At 45.4% G+C, this 18902-nt stretch overlaps 1 protein-coding gene across 9 annotated transcripts in view; it reads right to left on the bottom strand.

The window, feature by feature from the left end:
* The window catches only part of LOC146210312 (uncharacterized), a 165457-nt gene that overhangs the window by 103533 nt on the left and 43022 nt on the right, over positions 1-18902 (bottom strand). For 7 of the 9 annotated variants that reach the window (XR_014708832.1, XM_084609264.1, XM_084609290.1 and 4 more), the window contains exon 3: positions 1661-1773. Coding sequence is in view for 8 of the 9 variants with exons in the window: in XM_084609264.1 (XP_084465390.1) it covers positions 1661-1773 (113 nt within the window). In the remaining variant the exon portion in view is untranslated. The remainder of the gene's footprint in view (positions 1-1660; positions 1774-18902) is intronic. The other 2 variants (XM_084609294.1, XM_084609304.1) reach the window with 1 other exon arrangement.

An 18902-nucleotide genomic window follows, 5' to 3' on the forward strand; every position in this document is an offset into this window, starting at 1 on the left:
TGAATGGGGGATGTTGATAAACGCTGACAAATCAGTATTCCATGTTACTCGTAAAAAAGCCCCGCTTGTTTTCTCTTACTCACTTGGTTCTTCATCACTGCGCAGTACTAACAGCTACAAATACTTGGGTGTTACCTTAACTTCTACTCTGTCCTGGAGCTTACATATTAACACTATCTGCTCCTCTGCCTTCCGCAAACTCTGTTTCTTGAGACACAAACTAAAAAATGCACCCTCTTCCGTAAAGTTACTCTCTTACATCTCTTTCATTAGACCGAAGCTAGAGTATGCATGCATAGCATGGGATCCTCACACTAAGTCAGATATCAAGCACCTTGAGAAAATACAAAGAAAATCAGTTCGGTTTATATTTAATAAATTCGCTAGGTTTGACTCACCCTCTCAAACAATGATAGAAAATTCTATTCCCACACTTGAATCCCGCAGAAAACGGCTGAGGCTAGAATTCCTTTCTCTCCTGATAAATAACAAGCTTGCAATAAACCAGTCCCCATATATATCTCCTGCATCAACACGCTATACGAGACATCATCATCCTGACTCACTGGCGCCCTATTATGCTCGAACTAACACGTTTATGTTTTCCTTTTTCCCTCGCACAATATCAGATTGGAACACTATTTTACAGATGGCTATGCATTGCGATTAATATTGTATAATTTCTTATTACTTTTGTTGTTGTTCTTTGCTCTTTTTTGTACTCAACTATGCCCCTCTGCTTGGACCCGAGGGTCTGCAGTATGTAATAAATAAATAAATAAATAAAACGACCTTGATAAAATGTTCATTATGGCAGTACAATATCCTTTCTAAAGTGTTATGCAGCTTTTCCTTCATTTTCCCAAGAAAGCTGCCATTAAGATCTTAGAGTGCTACTTACCAATTTCATGCAATGGCAAGTTCACATTTTATTTCTATTGTTCTCGCTTGTGCGACACACTTCTGCTCCCTCTTTCCTCGTATGCCAATGCGACTAGGAACCTAGCAAAATAATATAGCATGCTTTCGTGTCATGCACGTCCGTTGCCCAGAGGTGCAGACTAACCATTGAAGAACCAATCAGGGATCGTGCACGAACATGCCTGCAGGCAGCCAAATGTACAATTGCTTCGTGACGTTTCTCGCGTAGCAAGTGAATGGGACAGCATGGCTTGAAGCTTCATGAAACTGAAAAGTGCCATAATTGCATCTTCCAATCTTTCACTTCCTAAAATCTCATCTTAGGTATATGTTGAAATTTGTTTTCGTGTGCTTGAAAAACTCATTGAAACACATAAATTTAGGGGCACACTGGTCTCGAGGGTGCAATAAAAACCACAATTCGAATTTTAAAACTATCAGGTTTCTAAACTCTGTAAATATTTCAGGTGTAATATGAATTTATAGGAAGTCGGGAAACTAACTTTAAGTCAGTGTTTACACTAAAATAGCCCATTGTCATAATATAACGTATGCTTTCCGTTCCCTGCGCACGTTAGGTGCGGTCTTCGTCTCGTTTGGAAGAGTACATCTTCGTTTCAAATTGCATGCTCCAGTGTATAGTTTGAATCATTGGCTCGATAGATAGCAAAAGAAAACAAGCACATGTTCCTATTCACTGCCTGCCACACTATACTGAAAGGAACCCTGCATCTCTCACCATCTGCTGCACAAGTCGACGTCGTGCCCCAGGATGCCATCTTGTCTAGTACCTTCGGCCTTGGACACTGGAGATTCCGCAACAATGTGCTGCCGACGAGAAAGCATGTGACGCTGCATAAGTATAGCAAAACGTCATTGATCGGTAATGTTAGAAATGTGCCTTTGTGTTGTGAGACACAGAGGAAAAGCATATTCCTGTGCCAAGTGACAGCGTCAAGGAAACGGGACCAATTAGGCAAGCGGGCCCATCAAGTAAGAAAAGTTGCAGTGTGGTCGGACCTGTCATGATACAACACTTTTGATGCCTTTTGATATGGAAAATGAAAAGACTAGAGCTGACATGAAACTGTGGGATTTGGAATTAACACCGGCAATAAAACGTAAGGCCAACTTAGTCCCCAGCGATGTCGCTGACCATCTGCTTAATCCCGACGAGCTTTGCGTTGGTTTGCAATGAGTTGCTCAACCGCCTGTTGAATGGGAAAACAGATAGGTACGATAGTGGTGGTCTGCAAAAAGAGCTGAGACACAAAGTGCAACACGTTTAGAAGTAGAGTAAGAACCGTTCGGGGCGATCGAGAATACGACCTCACTGTTATGCTTTTCAAGACGTGTGATAACTGCTAGGACAAGAGATCAGTATGGAGTATGCTGCGTGTTGAAGAAAAACAAATAAATCTTTTAGCTGCGAACATTCTGGCTGCGTCCACTATGCAAAATACTAGACCCAATAAAAGTTTTTCAGTACCTTCACTGATAAAAATTTCTCGCGTGGACAACCACAAAAACATGGAAGAACACCATAAAGGAAAACCTGACACCTGCCACGGCGCGCTCCGCTATGGAAGTGGAAGTGCAATGCGCGAGAGTTCACCAGTTTTCTATCTATGTAGCCTTGTCGTATGATGGGCATTGGATGACTCGTGGATTCATTCACACATCAGAGCCGCCCCAAAGTACTCTAAAGACATCACCAGTGAAGACGGCTAGGATGCAAACACAGAGTTGTTCGCCAAAATGTTCGCCGTCAGAGTACTTCAACGCTACCGATGAATCTCCTGTGTTGGCCCCTCTGCATGCTCTCCCCAGTCAGCACTTGGCAGCATGTGCATGGTTGTACTGCAGAAGTGGTGACATTTTTTGAGCGGAATAATCTTCGATTACATCAAATGGACAAACAAGGGGGTTTTGCTGTGCTACCGGCTGGGCTCTTTGAAGAGAAGGCGACAGTTGCAATTACAAATAACTTTGTTAAAGTGAAGGAGAAAGTCAACAGATCAAAAGCTATTGCGTTATGTAACGAATAACCACCTACAGTTGAAACACAATTATTGCTCTCTTGGAGGCCATGTTTTGTTGTTGTTGTGTTGGGTTTAGTGGCGCATAAGCAGCTTAGGCTATCATGCGCCAACTTCAAGGTTAAGAGTGTTGCATTTATGTAATTTAAACTTATTCTGTTTAGAACGCTTGCTTCTATTAAAAACCTGAAAACCCAGGGCAAATCAATGAGCGAATTTTCACCTAAAAGCAACGCTGGATGAAGAGGAATGTGTTATTTGTAAAACTGCGTAAAATGTTTTTTTCTTAGTTGTTCAAGTTGTCTGCATGAGATTAAAATGTGGGTGACTGTTAGCTCGTGTCCGCATGAATCACACAGGGGCTTATCCTGTTTAGTTAAAATGACGCTGTGTTAAATGTGTGTGTCTTATGCGAAGACGGCATAAGGATACTTTGGAACGTTCAAGGTGGGTGCTCGATTTCCACTCTTCTATTACAGGCTTTATGAGGTGTATTTTGTTATTTGTTTCAGTGTTCCAAGTCGACTGCCATTTTTGTATCAGCTTACTTTGTATCAATTTCATGCAATCTTGAGATGGTACCTGCACTTCTTTTATTTTCTTGTCTCGAGCTTTGGCAGTGCACATATCTGTTTTTCATTACCTTGAATTCCTGCATGACTGGGAACCCAGCAAATTTTTATGCTTCGTCCTTCATCTGTAAGTGTTGCTATGCTGTGTATGATGTTTCCCAGAATTGGTATAACTGCGTTTCTTGTGTGAAGGACTGTGACTATACTTAGGAAATCTGTGTAAACAATGCTTCTCCTGAGGTTTTCTTTTATTATTTTCTCTATGGCAACAGAAACAGCATAGCATTCAGCAGTAAAGATGGACGCGCACTGTGGAAGTCTTATTGTTTTTTCCCATTCACTTTGAACAACTGCGCTTCCGACATAATGATCTGTTTTCGAGCCATCCGTGTAAACGTCTGTGAAGCTACTGTACTTTTCTTTCAGCTGAAGGAATTCTTGTATGATGAGCTCTTGTGGGGTTATTGTTTTTTGGAACTGTGTAAGTGAGAGGTTGCAAACTGCAGGGACCAGGTACCAAGGAGGCAGAGGGTTAGGTCTTTTGGCAATACTAGGTAAGCAATCCAGTAGCTCAACCTCTTGACACATTAGCTCAAATCTTGAACCTTTTTTTCTTGAACCAACATTTTTGGTTCATGGCCCCTTTTCCCAACCATTTCACCCCAGAAGAGCCGAGCACCAGGCCGGGGGAAATCTTGTACCCATTGGAAACCGGTGGGTACCCGGCGGTACTGGCGATCGAATTCCGTACCTCCCGAATGCGAGGCGGAGCTACTGTACTTTTCTTTCAGCTGAAGGAATTCTTGTATGATGAGCTCTTGTGGGGTTATTGTTTTTTGGAACTGTGTGAGAGGTTCCAAACTGCAGGGACCAGGTACCAAGGAGGCAGAGGGTTAGGTCTTTTGGCAATACTAGGTAAGCAATCCAGTAGCTCAACCTCGACACATTAGCTCAAATCTTAGGAGCAGTGCTCTCGCTGCATTGGGTTTGTTGGTGAATAGTGTTCTAGAAGGGCATTTAGTTACTAGGGAATAGCAGATATGCTTTGGCAGAGATCTGATTTTAATTATATGGGCACATGTAAGTGACGTTCTTCTGATTTCAAGAGGAGGTTCATTTGTTTCCACAAGCAGACTGGATATAGGAAAAGTTTGGTATGCTCCACATGAGAGTCGAAGTCCTTTGTTATGTACCTGGTCTAGTTTTTTTAAGTATTATGGTCTAGCTGACCCATACACTATGCTGCCATAGTCTAAGGAGGAGCGTACGACAGATCTGTAAATGTGTTTAAGGCATGTCCTGTCAGCGCCCCAGTGTTTACGGGAAAGAACCTTTAGTATGTTTAGAGATTTGGAAGCCTTTTTCTTCAGGACATTTATATGAGGAAGAAAGGTGAGTTTTTTGTCAAAAGTTACGCCTAGAAATTTGTGTTCGTTTTTCACCGGTAATTTAGTTTTGTTCAGGTGTAGAGTAGGATCTGTCTGTAAGCTTCGTTTGAGAGAGAATAGAACAGCCACTGTGCTATCGCCATCTATGAACCGGCAACGGCACAAATCGATGCTATCGCCATCTATGAACCGGCAACGGCACCAAACCAACCTTTTCATTCTTTCTTTCCTTCTTTCCGCTCACCCCTCTGACTATATGATACCCCTTGATCTGGAAATAAACCGTCGGACTTTTGGCCTGGCTACGCTGTCAGATGCATCACTCGGGAGCGGCGTTCCCATTGACTACGCCTTTCCAACAGTGGCGTTCCCATTGACTGCGCCTTTCCAACAGTGGCGACGAGGCTGAAGCAAGGATATCGGGCCCAGGACAGCGCCAGACATGGGTCACAAGCTACCAGACTTCGATGAGGAAGACGATAAGTGGCAAGCTTACCTGGTGAAAGTAGAAGCGTACTTTGAGGCCAATGAAATCTCAGCTGATGCAATGAAGAGGGCTTTACTAGTAGCCGCCCTTGGGACGAAGACCGTTCAAGTTTCATGCAGTAAAGTAGCGCAAGCAAAAACAAGTTCGTTGAGCTACGACAAGGTAGTCGAGACCTTGAACAGCTACTATGATCCTACACCAAACGAAATAGCAGAAAGTTTTAAGTTCTTCAACCGCTATCAGAAAGAAGAAGAATCCGTGCAGGAATTTATTGTCGCTATACGACAAATAGCACAGAACTGCAATTTTTCGTCTGTGCTAGAAAGAATGATCAGAGACCGCATCGTGTGTGGCGTCCGATCAAAGAGTTTACAAAAACAGCTTCTGGCAATAAAAGACCTGTCACTAAAGGAAGCAGAGGCTCTAGCACTAGCTGCAGAAAGCGCCGAACTAGATTTGCGAGGCATAACCGGCGAGGCTCGGGATCCAAACGTGTTCAAGATAACTCATCGGCGCCAATCAGCGATACGAAAGCAACCGCGAACGCAATGCCAGTGCTGCGGTAACTACGGCCACAAGACTGCAGTATGTCGCTTTAACAGAGGGCAATGTTTCAAATGCAGACGATACGGGCATCTAGCGAAGATGTGCTCAGCGGCCGACAGCGTTAACACAACTGGTACCATGGAAGCACAGAAGCGGCAGGAATCGGAAGACAGTGATAGCAGTACATCGCAGATATGGTCCCTCCGTACGGCGGCGCAGACGCTGCTACCGCCCATTCAGAAAACATTCACATGGAACGGCGTTGACCTAAAAATGGACACTGATACTGGATCCCCAGTCTGCATCATTTCAAAAGCTATTTATGACAAACATCGCAATGAATGGCCTCCGCTCGGGAAATCGCCGATAAAGTTATCGTGCTATTTGGAAAGCTGCCAGTGCCGGCCGTCATGAACATGGACGTGCGTTATCAAGCAACTACAGTGGAATGCAATCTGGTGGTGTTAAACTGCAGAGGCCCCAGTCTTTGTGGCCGGGATTTATTGCAGAAACTGAAGGTCACCGGAATGACTCTCCTGCACGTAAAGGCGCAGACTAACGTGGCCAGCACGGTTCCGCCAGCTGCCCATCAACCTGCCGGGGAAATTCTGAACAGCTATGCTGATCATTTCGGCGAGGGCACCGGACTCTTGAAAGGCCCGCCAGCACGGATTCATCTCAAGAGCGGAGCAACCCCCAAGTTTTTCAAAGCAAGGAAGGTTCCTTTTGCGTACAAAGAAAAAGTTTCACAGGAGTTGGTTTGGCTTACGGAAGCAGGGATAATATCGCCTGTACCTTATTCGGAATGGGCCACACCCATTTTTCCCGTCTTGAAGAAGGACGGCTCAGTGCGCCTTTGCGGAGATTTTAAAGCCACACTAAATCCTGTGTGTGAGATTGAGCTATACCCGCTACCAGTTATTGACGACATGTTTCCCAATTTAGCGGGAGGAGAACGGTTCAGTGTGCTAGACCTGAGAGACGCCTATAGCCAGGTAGCGTTGGACGAGGAGTCGCGGAAACTGGCCGTCATCAACACTCAAAAAGGGCTATACTGCTACAATCGGCTACCATTTGGAATCTCTTCTGCGCCAGCAATCTTTCAGCGGAAAATTTAATCCGTGCTCCAAGGGTTAACCGGCGTGCAGGTCTATCTTGACGATGTGCTGATAGCTGACAAGAGCCAAGATGACTCAAACCTGAAAGCAGTACTGCAACGCTTCAGGGAAAATGGCATTAAGCTGCGCGCTGACAAATGTCGCTTCGCAGAGCAAGCAGTTTATCTCGGTCACCGCATTGATAAAAACGGGTTGCACCCGGTTGAAAAGAACATCGACGCTATCAGACTAGCCTCTTCTCCACGTAATGTTACAGAGTTGCGTGCCTTTCTTGGGTTTATCACCTTCTACCATAAGTTTCTCCCTAACCTGTCCACCTTACTTGCGCCTTTGTATAAGCTACTGACGAAAGGAGCCAGGTGGATGTGGAGCGATAAAGAACAAGCAGCATTCAAACTGTCGAAAAAGGCTCTTTGCGCAGCCCCTGTGTTGACATATTTCAATCCGAAGCTCGAACTACTTTTGGAATGCGATGCCTCACCTCACGGTGTGGGAGCGGCACTTTTCCATCGCAATAATGGGGAAATGAGGCCCATCGGATTTCGGTCCCGGACCTTAACTTCGGCCGAAAAGAAGTATTCTCAGATTGAACGTGAAGCGTTGGCTCTCGTTTTTGGTGTTTCACGTTTCCGGGACTTCCTCCTTGGCCGGGAGTTCACCCTGGTGGCGGATCATCGGCCACTGATCGGCCTTCTACGAATGGATCGTCAGACCCCCATCATGGCCGCCGCGAGAATACAAAGATGGGCTCTTCTGCAGGGAGCGTACAAATACAAGCTGCTTTGCAAATCCGGAAAAATGATGGTTAACGCGGACACCCTAAGCCGTTTACCTCAAACCTTGCAGGAAACGGAGACCGCACCGGAAGGAGACGCAGAGTTTGTCCTCGCCATCGACCAGTGGGGCCAGTCGGCCATTACTATAGAAGAATTGCGGTCACTCACAGAAACGGACGTGGTACTAGCACTTGTCCGCAGGTACGTCCAGGAGGGTTGGCCCAAAGCATGTTGCTCCGGTAACACGGAGGTCTTGCATTACTACAAAAAGCGACATGAATTATCTGTTCAGGATGGCCTCCTACTGTGGGGACATCGTGTAGTAGTCCCCAAACAGGCGCGCGGTAGACTGCTGAACATATTGCACGAAGCCCATTAGGGCGTCTGCACCATGAAGAAGGTAGCACGGTCCAAATTTTGGTGGCCGGAGATCGACCGGGACATTAGCCGAATAGCCGATGAATGCAGAAACTGTGTCCAGGCTTTACCAATGCCTCCAGCACGTGAACCAGTAAACGGGCCAGCTACAGAAGAAAAATGGTCCCGATTGCACCTCGATTTCGCTGGACCTATCAGGGACAAAATGTTGCTGATCGTGGTTGATTCCCACAGCAAATGGATCGAGGCCCTTCCACTCTCGAGTGCAACGTCAAGCAGCACGGTAAACGCGCTGCGTACGCTCTTCAGCCAGTTCGGACTTCCGCCCACATTCGAACACCCGCATTGCCCACATTCGAACACCGCCCTACCACCCACAAAGCAATGGGCTGGCAGAACGCGCGGTCAGAACGGTTAAGGATGGGTTAAAGAAGATGCCTGCGTGGATCTCTCAACCGCACTCGCACGAGTTTTGTGTCGATACCGGAATGCCCCAAGGCAGTCGAGCCTATCACCTTCAGAGTTACTGTTAGGTTATCGACTACGCACCAGACTTGACATGTGTTTTCCTCTCAGGAGCAAACCTGTCCAGAGCAGAGCAGCTACACCAGAGTCGGACGACGCCAGCGGGAGTTTAGCTCCGGAGGACCCTGTACTGGTCCGTAACTACGGTGTTGGTGACATGTTGACACCAGTTGTTTATGAGACCTCGGCAGTTCCAGTGTATGAGGAACGCCATTATTTTTATGGAATGTATATGAGTTTAGGTTTCAGGTTTGTCTGGTTCTGTAGTAAGAGTTTTTTCTCTCCGTTATCTTTCCAGAGAGTTATGCCGCCGCTGCAGCATGGACGAGGAAGGGGTTGTGTCCATTGTCTCGGGGTGCTTTGGACGTTTGGGGAGAGTTAGGAGTGTTGGTTGCAGGCTTCCCTTCTGGGGGAGAAGCCTTTTGGGCCGTTGGCTCTGGGGCCAGTGTGCCCTGTTTCTGCGATGGCAGGGCAGCTTTCACTGCTTCTGCCTGGGGCAGGGATGGCCCTGCCTGAGGCTTAACCTCGGCGAAGACCAAATCATGTTGTGGTGTGCTGCCCCTATACTCCACCACATTGGAATAGTTCGGTTTGGCTGTGAAGAAAAAAGTGCCGTTTAACAAGATATCGCTGTCGTGCCTCTTTAAACCTTATGTTTTCATTGACTTTTATGGTAATGCTGACCTTTTCCTTCTTCCAAGAAGGACATGACCGTGAGTATGCGGCGTGTTCACCTGCACAGTTCGCGCAGTGTGGCGCAGCTTCACACTAGTCAGATTTATGTTGAGTTGAGGCACATTTTGCGTATGTTTGTCGGCCACGGCAGTTCTGGGAACCATGATCGAATCTTTGGCAGTTGAAACAAAGCCTAGGGTTTGGGATGTAGGGCCGGATGTCTACTTTGATGTAACCGACTTCAATGGATTCAGGGAGTTTGCTAGAGTTGAAAGTGAGAACTATGTGCTTTGTTGGTATTTCTTGGTTGTTCTTTCGGATTTTGACCCTGTGTACACCGATTACATTTTGCTCGGAAAGACCTTCTAGAAGTTCTTCAGTGAGTGACAGGAAGTCAATCTCTGATATCACGCCTTGGACTGTGTTCAAGCACTGACTGTTATTGGGCTATCCCCAAATGTAGCAAGTTGCTGAAGGTTGCTGTACTGGAGTTTGCTTTGCAGCTCAAGCAGGAGATCCCCGCTAGCCAGTTTACTAACTTTGTATCCTGGGCCTAGTATGGTTGTGAGAGACCTAGATACTTTAAAAGGGGATATAAGCCGAGCTTGTTTGGAAGGGCTTTCACTGTGGATTACATGATATTTAGGGTAAGTTTCATGCTTCGCTGAAAAGAACTGGGCTGATACATCGGTCCGCATTTCCTTGGAAAGGAAATCAGTTTGTTTGGAGGAAGAAGCCATACATAATGTATGATGTTCGGCTGCGGTACCAGCCACCCACCATGGAGCCCAACGAGGGGACGGGGCAGGAATTGGCAGGCAAGTCCTGTCCACGTCAGCTGTACACAGTAACTATAACCTAATATGGCGTAACTCAGGGTAGTCAGCCACACAAGGTTAACCCTCGCCGCCTGGAAGTAAGGAAAAACCAAGAATAGAGTAGAGGACAGGAGAGTTGTAGGATAGAAGATAGGAACGTGAAAGATGAAGGGAAGGATAGGAAAAGGCGACTGCCGGTTTCCCCCGGGTGGGTCAGCCCGGAGGTGCCGTCTATGGGAAGCGTGGGCCAAAGTGGTGTGTTGCCTCCGTCGAGGGGCCTTAAAGGTTCAAACACTCGGCATCGGCTCAACCACCAGGATCCCCTTTTCCCCAGACACGACGATGAAACGCACGGCTAAGCGTGGGTGCTCGGGGTCCGTGGTGTCGCACAAAACACACAAACTCCTGCTTTAACAGGTGCCCCCAGCGGGGGTAGGCCATGTTTTGTTGGGACCCCAGGTCTATTCCAAAATAAAGTAAAAACAGAGTCTTATCAGACGCTGATTGTACTTGATTTTGTGCCTGTCTATTTTATAATGATTATTTTTTGTAATTTTAATGACATGTATAATGTGTTACGACACTTCTGATTTTCAATGCATGCAGTTGTGACAACGAGCAAGTTTGAGCGGGAGATGCATGCAGTACTCGTCACCACTAAAGCGAGCAGCCCCGTTGTACAGGAAGCCAGTGAGTTATCGATCCATAAAATGCACTGCGTCAAGAGGCAAGACGTCGCCGCCTGCTACGACCCACAGATGGATCCGAGACCCAAGACTGCACATGCAAGGAGAAATGGAAAGCAGACTATGCCTGGATCATGGCCACCTCCGACGACAGCCGCCAGGAGCAAGGTAAAAGCAAACTATGAATAAACCTGCCAGCAGTTCCAACAGTTTGTGCGATCAGACCGAGCTATTTGAAGGTGGTTCGGTCAGGTGCCCATTCTACATAGGTATTGAGAAATTTGTTCATGTTCGAGCATTTTAATGTGATTTATTTCAAAACGCTATGCATCTGAACTTCAACTTGCGTCATGAACAGCAGTTTCTACTTCATAGATGGCAATTTAGTGCAAAAACAATTCACGTAAAAGTGGAATATAAACTATATTTCTCAGGCGGCATGCGTCAATGACACCCCCCCCCCCCCCCCCCCCGCGGTAAGCGCATGCCCAATTTCCCTAGCAGGAAGTTGTGATCAGCCTATGCTGCGGACAAGAATTGCTCCTTGCACTTTGTCTCTGATTTCCTCCATTTGTTGAGGAATGTGCAGAACAGTTTGTTCAGCCCCCTATAAAAACTGTATGGTATGGATCCATGAGAAATGCCAGTTAGAACAACAGAGGCATTATCATATAATGCACAAAGGAAAAAGCACCATTCTAGCATGATGAGACTGTATGAGCAGTTCTTGTTCACGACGAAGCCTGGAACGACAAAAAATTCAAATACATTTTTCTCTCTTTTACACCTTCCTAGTGTCCGCTCGATGCTCTCGTATATTCTGATCAGGTTTTTATGTAGCAGGGTAAGCAGGTTTCAATACATGATCTTGTACGTAAAAACCATCAGCTTGACAATACTGACAAAGGCAACGATTTCCATTTGTGCACTCCTAAAAAGGTTTTCTCCTTTCAGTTTTATATTTTTAAATCCAACTTCTATATCCCCATATTGGTGCTTCACTTGCCTTATTCATGAATGGACTCTATTCCTCCTGTAGCACCATCTTTGCTCGTTGCGGATCTGGAAACGAACTGATGCTGCTGACGACAGACTATTAACGTGATTTCAGAAATGAAGATGTCGAAGATATCCTTGTCAGCGACAGTTAGAGTTCCCGCTTGCCAATCTTTGAAGATCGATCATCTGCGCTGACGACCAGGACGTAATGCCTAGCTCGCGTGGTCATCCTGTGTTACACAAATGCAATGAGCACCACAGGTTTTCCACAAAAAACGCTACGCTTTTCCTCAAGGGACACTGACGGTAGACGGCATGGCTCCTATATAACATCGAACAAGCCTGGGGGGACTATCACTCTGGAGCAGACCAGGCAGCCGTAAGGTTGAGCAGAGATTTACCTTCTGTTTAACATTTGTGCAGGCAGCTTTGTTTGTATTTTAGCCACTCAATATCTAGCTCCTGGTCTGCTCCAAGTGTGCTTGGTTTTTTGTGTGTTTGTTTTTTTAGTGTTCTGTGGTGTGTATCTTGCAAACGAGTCCTACTGTGTATATGAAGATTACCTTTTCAGCCTTTTGTGCTCTGCGGCTGAACTACAAGTAATTTTTTTATCAGACTGGCCACTAGCTTATATAGCTATCGGCCGAAACAGTGTTTGCACATATTGTTATCGCAATAAAGTTCCCTCCCAAAACCAATCACGCAACTTCTTTATCCAGGTGTAACCACCGCTTGTGGCACATGCAGGACGTTCCTCTTAAGATATTACAGTTGATGAAGATGACGGTTTCACTGCAGTGAAGGAGGCTGCACCAGAACTTACGCAGCAACCTTAGACACCACCAGGAGAAACATCGGTGCAGAGCCTGGTCCAATGCACCCATTACAGCCCAATGTTGACAAGACGTGTTAGCAACTTGCCTCCTTAACAAAAAGAGTGCGATGTCATACTATTGCTACCCAGGTACCAGAACATTTGTCTTGTACCAGCCTAAATCACCATGTTTAGAGAGATGTGTAAAGCCATTCTAGAGTTGTTTTTATTAAAAAGAGCTGCATTACATAAAAGCAGAACTGGGAATTCGTGAGCAGCATTATCAAAGACAACAGCCCGTTTACATAAAACTATGGTGTAAAGCCAACAGATGTCGGCCTAGATGACTCAAACCGTTCTCAGTCGTCTATGGCAGAACACCCTACATCCCTCTCGACGTGCAGTTGGGCCTTCACCGTTAGACTACGTCACCAATTGACTCTGCCCAACGACTTCGTTACGCCCACCTCGATGCTCAGTGCAACCTTCTAACGGCTCATGCGCGTGTGAGAGTGGCCAATGCAGCATCACCACCACATCCCACCTTCCGGTTGGGTGACTTGGTCCTCGTTCGCCGCACCATCTGCACGACTGGCCCTTACACGAAGCTCATGCCCCGATACTGCGGCGCTTACCGTGTCGTTGAACGGCTCGGCCCCGTGACATACCGCCTCGAATACCTCCCCGAGCATAGACGATGCGGTGTGCACATTTTCACGGAGCATGTGTAAACATGAATCAATATGTCAACAGCGCCAGCACTGACTCCGACTTAGATACCGGGTCATCACCACTACTGTCGTCGCCAGCTGCCTCACTGCATTCCCCACGAAACGCCAACCAATAATTGGAGCGCCTGCAGCAGCTCACTGAAACTCCCCCCCCCCCCCATGTTACGGTGCCTGCCGAGGAGCGCTGCGCCAGAAAAGGGAGAGGCGCAGGACGAGCGCGAGACAAGCGCGCGGCGCCAGCGCGAGGGTTAGAGAACAAAAGAAGAGCGCCGGGGCAAGTGGTGTTTGCCTGGTGTCCTCCGTTCTTCTGTGTCTATCTTTTGGCGGGCACAGGGTCCCGCAACATTACATAATGCATTACAAGTTCTTCAATAAAATGACTGAAGGACAAATTTTGCAGCTTATGTGATGTGTCGCACTGAAACCAAACTTGTCAACATGCATGGCAGTTTTCTTGCCTCGCAGTGTTGAGTGCAAAAGCTGCCGCAGAAACAAAACGATCTCAGTTTTTGTGGGACGGAGCCACGAAGGAGGCAAGTATATTCGTGATAGTGCGGTTAACACGCTCCACGAGGCCATTGCACTGGGGATGATTGACGGATGTAGAGGAATGTGCAATGCCAAAGGAGCGGAGGGCTCGCTCAAATTCATGGGACAAACACAAGTATAAAAAATCGATAAATTAAATGCCTAACACACGATTGACATGATACAGTGACATAACATGATAATAGTGGCCATAGTGAAAGTGCGTGAAAAGGCAACAAAAATTCTCAGTCCTTAAAAAGCAACCATGGCTAAAAAAGGTGGATGCACAGAAAAAAATGTTTTATATAAGAACTTGTTTAAAAACTGCAGAGAAATTTATGAGATGGACAAAAAATAATAAGTAAATTAAACATTAAAAAAGAAGAGAGAAAGATGCAAATGTTGAAACAAAATTGAAAGCCAACCAACTGACACTGCAAAACAAGAAACCAGCATCGAAGTAAACAATATGACTGACTGCAATTCAAAATGTATAAAACGAAGGCGTGTAAAGAGTGCAAATAAAATCAAAGATAAAATCAAGCACAATCAGAGAGAAAAGCAATTTCTTTGTTCGAAAGGAAAACTGAGGATGTGCTGATGCATTCATCCTTGTGCTTAGAAATCAAAGCGACTTCCACTATTTCGCGTGTAAGCTTGTTATGGGATCGGTTTAGAATGGTCATTTTCTGAAAGACGGGAGCATTTTCTATTGCGGTCGCATGTGCGCCAATGCACTGACAGGTTTTTGGACGATGACACTGAAAAGCCATTGCTATGCTCCATTAAAGGTTTATTAATACATCGGCCGGTTTGGCCGATGTATGCTTTGCCACAAGATAGAGGGAGGAGTATACATGCCCTTCTGCGCATGTTATGGCGGGGTTCTTGTGCCTTGTGGTGCAGCCATTATCTCTCTTTGTCGTTTTGTTGACCATGCAACAAAGTCTTGATAGGCGGTGCGGGGCTGAAAAGACCATGTGAACGCCTGATTTCTTACCAATCTTCTTGAGATTATGAGAAATCTTGTGGATATAAGGTATTATTGGTACCTAATTTCACGGTTGGACTTCAGCTGAAGGGCCTGTCATCTTCATTTTGTAGTTCTTTAACATTTTTCTAGCGACAGAAGAAAAGTTTTTGCGGCTATCCCGACTGCATCAGCCTGCACACTTGAGCTGAAAAGCTATCCTGAAATTTGCGCTTACATGACTTCGTCAAGGCGTTACTAAAACCAGATTGCACAATATTCCTTTTAACCAACTTTGAATGAGCAGAAGCATAAGCTACAATGGGTTTCTTGCTCCTTGGTTCGAACACCCAGCAAACATGATTAGGAGTGAAAAAAAGTCTTAGCTCGAGAAAACGAATGGAATTCTTGTCTGGCACTTCGTGGGTCAGCTCAAGTGGCTCCATTGTATTCGTAAACACCGTCAGAACTTAAGGTACCCGAATTAAAATGGTTTCATTATTGCAATCTAAGATAACTAAGTAATCATCTACGAAACGGAAGATCTTTAAAACGCATGAGTTATCAAAGCTTTCATTAAGAGCTCAGTCATGCATGCCGAGGTAAAGGTCACTGAGAACTGGGGCAATGCATGATCCTATACGAATCCCCTGCCTTTGTATAAAACGAGACCTATTCTAACCTGCAAAGGTTGATTTGAGGTAAACCGACAATTCCAAAAACCATCATCAGTAATGCCACACTTATTCTGAAAAGCCACGGCGCCATTTTTGGACAGCCATTACTGTTGATGGCTTTTTGGAATTGTCGGTTTACCTCAAATCAACCTTTGCAGATTGGAATGGGTCTCGGTTTATACAAATGCAGGGGATATGTATAGGATCATGCATTACCCCAGTTCTCAGTGACCTTTACCTCGGCATGTATGACGGAGCTCTTAATGGAAGCTTTGATAACTCATGCGTTTTAAAGATCTTCCAGTTCGTAGATGATTACTTAGTTATCTTAGATTGCAATAATGAAACCATTTTAAGTCGGGTACCTCAAGTTCTGACCGTGTTTGCGAACACAATGGCGCCAAATGAGCTGACCCACGAAGTGCCAGACAAGAATTCCATTCGTTTTCTCGAGCTTAGACTTTTTTTTCACTCCTTATCATGTTTGCTGGTCGTTCGAACCAAGGAACAAGAAACCCATTTTAGCTTATGGTATGTTTTAGTATGTACTTTAGTACTTTTAGTATGTTTAGCGATTTGGAAGCCTTTTTCTTCAGGACATTTATATGAGGAAGAAAGGCGAGTTTTTTGTCAAAAGTTACGCCTAGATATTTGTGTTCGTTTTTCACCGGTAATTTAGTTTTGTTCAGGTGTAGTGTAGGATCTGATTGTAAGCCTCGTTTGAGAGAGAATAGGACAGCCACTGTTTTTTGAGGAGAAAACTGAAATCCGTTTGTGTCTGCCCATGCTGCTAGTTTATTTATGGTCAACTGCATCTGTCTCTCACATGTAGATACGATAGAGGATGTGTATGCAATCTGTAGATCGTCAACATAAGCTGAATACATTACGGATTTCGGGATAACTGTGCTTATGGAATTCATTTTTACTATAAAGAGAGTTGTGCTTAAGACGCATCCCTGCGGTACACCATTCTCCTGTACAAAGTTCTTTAAAAAGGTTGAGCCCAAGCGCACACGGAATGAGCGATTTGACAAGAAGTCCTTTAGACAGTTTAACATCCTACCACGTATGCTTAAATCTGCTAGGTCAAGGAGGATGCAAAATCTCCATGTAGTGTCATACGCCTTTTCCATATCAAAGAAGAGGGCAAGGCAGTGCTGTTTGTGAATAAATGCTTCACGAACAGTGTTTTCAAGGCGGACTAGATGGTCTGTGGTAGAACATGCTGTTTTGAACCCACATTGGTGAATGTCTCGAAGTTCTCGGGTATGAAGGACAAAGGCTAATCTGGTATTAAGAACACTTTCAAAAGACTTTGCAAGGCAACTTGTGAGAGCTATGGGTCTATAACTGCTGGGGGCCGTTGGTGGCTTTCCTGGTTTAGGGAAAGGCTTTTTTCCAGGCCTCTGGAATACTCCCGGATACCCATATTTTGTTGAAAAATTTCAGAAGTGCTTCTAAAGCCGGTGTAGAAAGATGTGCTAGCATCTGATAGTGAATTTGATCTGGGCCAGGTGCAGTGTTCTTGCCGGCAGATAGAACCGTGTTCATTTCTTGCAGCGTTATTAACTTGTTATATGCTTCATTTGTACTTCCACTTGTTGGCAGTTTTTGTTTTTCGGCCTTGTTTTTGTATGTTATGAAAGATTTTGGGTAGTGTAGTGAGCTTGAAATTGCAGAAAAATGATCGCCTAGAATATCTGCCTGTTCCTGTAAGTTTGTTTGGGTGCCAGGAGATGTTAGAAAAGGGACTGTGTACGGGGAGAAGTTGCCATCCAGATGGTGAACAAGCTCCCACATTTTTTTTTATGTGATTCAGCTATTTATTTATTATATGTATTTTTGCCAAGAAGCCTTCTCAGCGTTTCGGCGGACGTACCGTGCCCTAGCTTTTGCCTGTTTGAATTTTACAAGGTTTTCGTTTGTAAGGCACCTGCGAAAGGTTCCCCAAGCTTTGTTTTGTTTCTTCTTTGCATCTCTGCACTCCTGAGAATACCAGACTGCGATTTTTCAGTACCACTCCTGAAGACTGTGGTATAGCTACAAGTGCTGCGTCAATGATGCAGGCCGTAAATTTTTCAATTATCTCGTCAACACTGAGTTTTTCGGAAAAGACCTTTTCCAGGCTGGCTTCAGACTGGAATAGAGCCCAGTTCACAAGGTGCGGCTTCCACCGCTTGGGTTTGTTTAGAGTGATGGAGGGTGAGGGTGTTAGGCTGATAAAGACAGGCAAATGATCACTTCCTAAAGGATTGTCAAAGACGTCCCATTTAAAATCAGTAAAAATTGATGGGGAGCTAAATGATAAATCTAAAACGCTCATTTTCCCCGTGCTTGGGGAGCAGTATGTATGCTTTCCTGTATTTAGCAGGCAGACATCATTGTACAATATAAAATCCTCTAATATACGACCTCTAGTGTCTGTCTGATCGCTTCTCCAAAAAGTGGAGTGCGCATTAAAATCTCCAACCAGATATGGTTCTGGCAGTTGTTCTAAAAGCTCTTCCAGATCATGAAGGGTTACAGTTAGGTGCGGTTGGAGATACAGTGAGCATATAGTTATTGTTTTATAATGAATGATAGAGACAGCAACAGCTTCGAACTTGGTTTTGAGGCTAATTTCACGTGTTGCTACTCCATTCTGCACTACAATAGCGACACCTCCAGATAACCTATTTGCTTCTTTTTGGTCGCAGCGAAAAATGTTGTGTCCTTTTAAAATGTTTTGGTGTGGTCCTAAGTTAGCTTCCTGTAGGCAAAGGGCTACAGGAGAAAATGAATGTAAAATGTCTTTTATATCGTTGCAGTTGTTTATGAGACCTCGGCAGTTCCAGTGTATGAGGAACGCCATATTTTTTTATGGAATGTACCTGAGTTTAGGTTTCAGGTTTGTCTGGTCCTGTAATAAGAGTTTTTTCTCTCCGTTATCTTTCCAGAGTTATGCCGCCGCTGCAGCGTGGACGAGGAAGGGGTTGTGTCCATTGTCTCGGGGTGCTTTGGACGTTTGGGGAGAGTTAGGAGTGTTGGTTGCAGGCTTCCCTTCTGGGGGAGAAGCCTTTTGGGCTGTTGGCTCTGGGGCCAGTGTGCCCTGTTTCTGCGATGGCAGGGCAGCTTTCACTGCTTCTGCCTGGGGCAGGGATGGCCCTGCCTGAGGCTTAACCTCGGCGAAGACCAAATCATGTTGTGGTGTGCTGCCCCTATACTCCACCACATTGGAATAGTTCGGTTTGGCTGTGAAGAAAAAAGTGCCG

Source organism: Amblyomma maculatum, chromosome 1 (genome assembly GCF_055883805.1).
Source record: "Amblyomma maculatum isolate TAMU_Amacu chromosome 1, ASM5588380v1, whole genome shotgun sequence".
In the NCBI taxonomy this organism is placed as follows: domain Eukaryota; kingdom Metazoa; phylum Arthropoda; class Arachnida; order Ixodida; family Ixodidae; genus Amblyomma; species Amblyomma maculatum.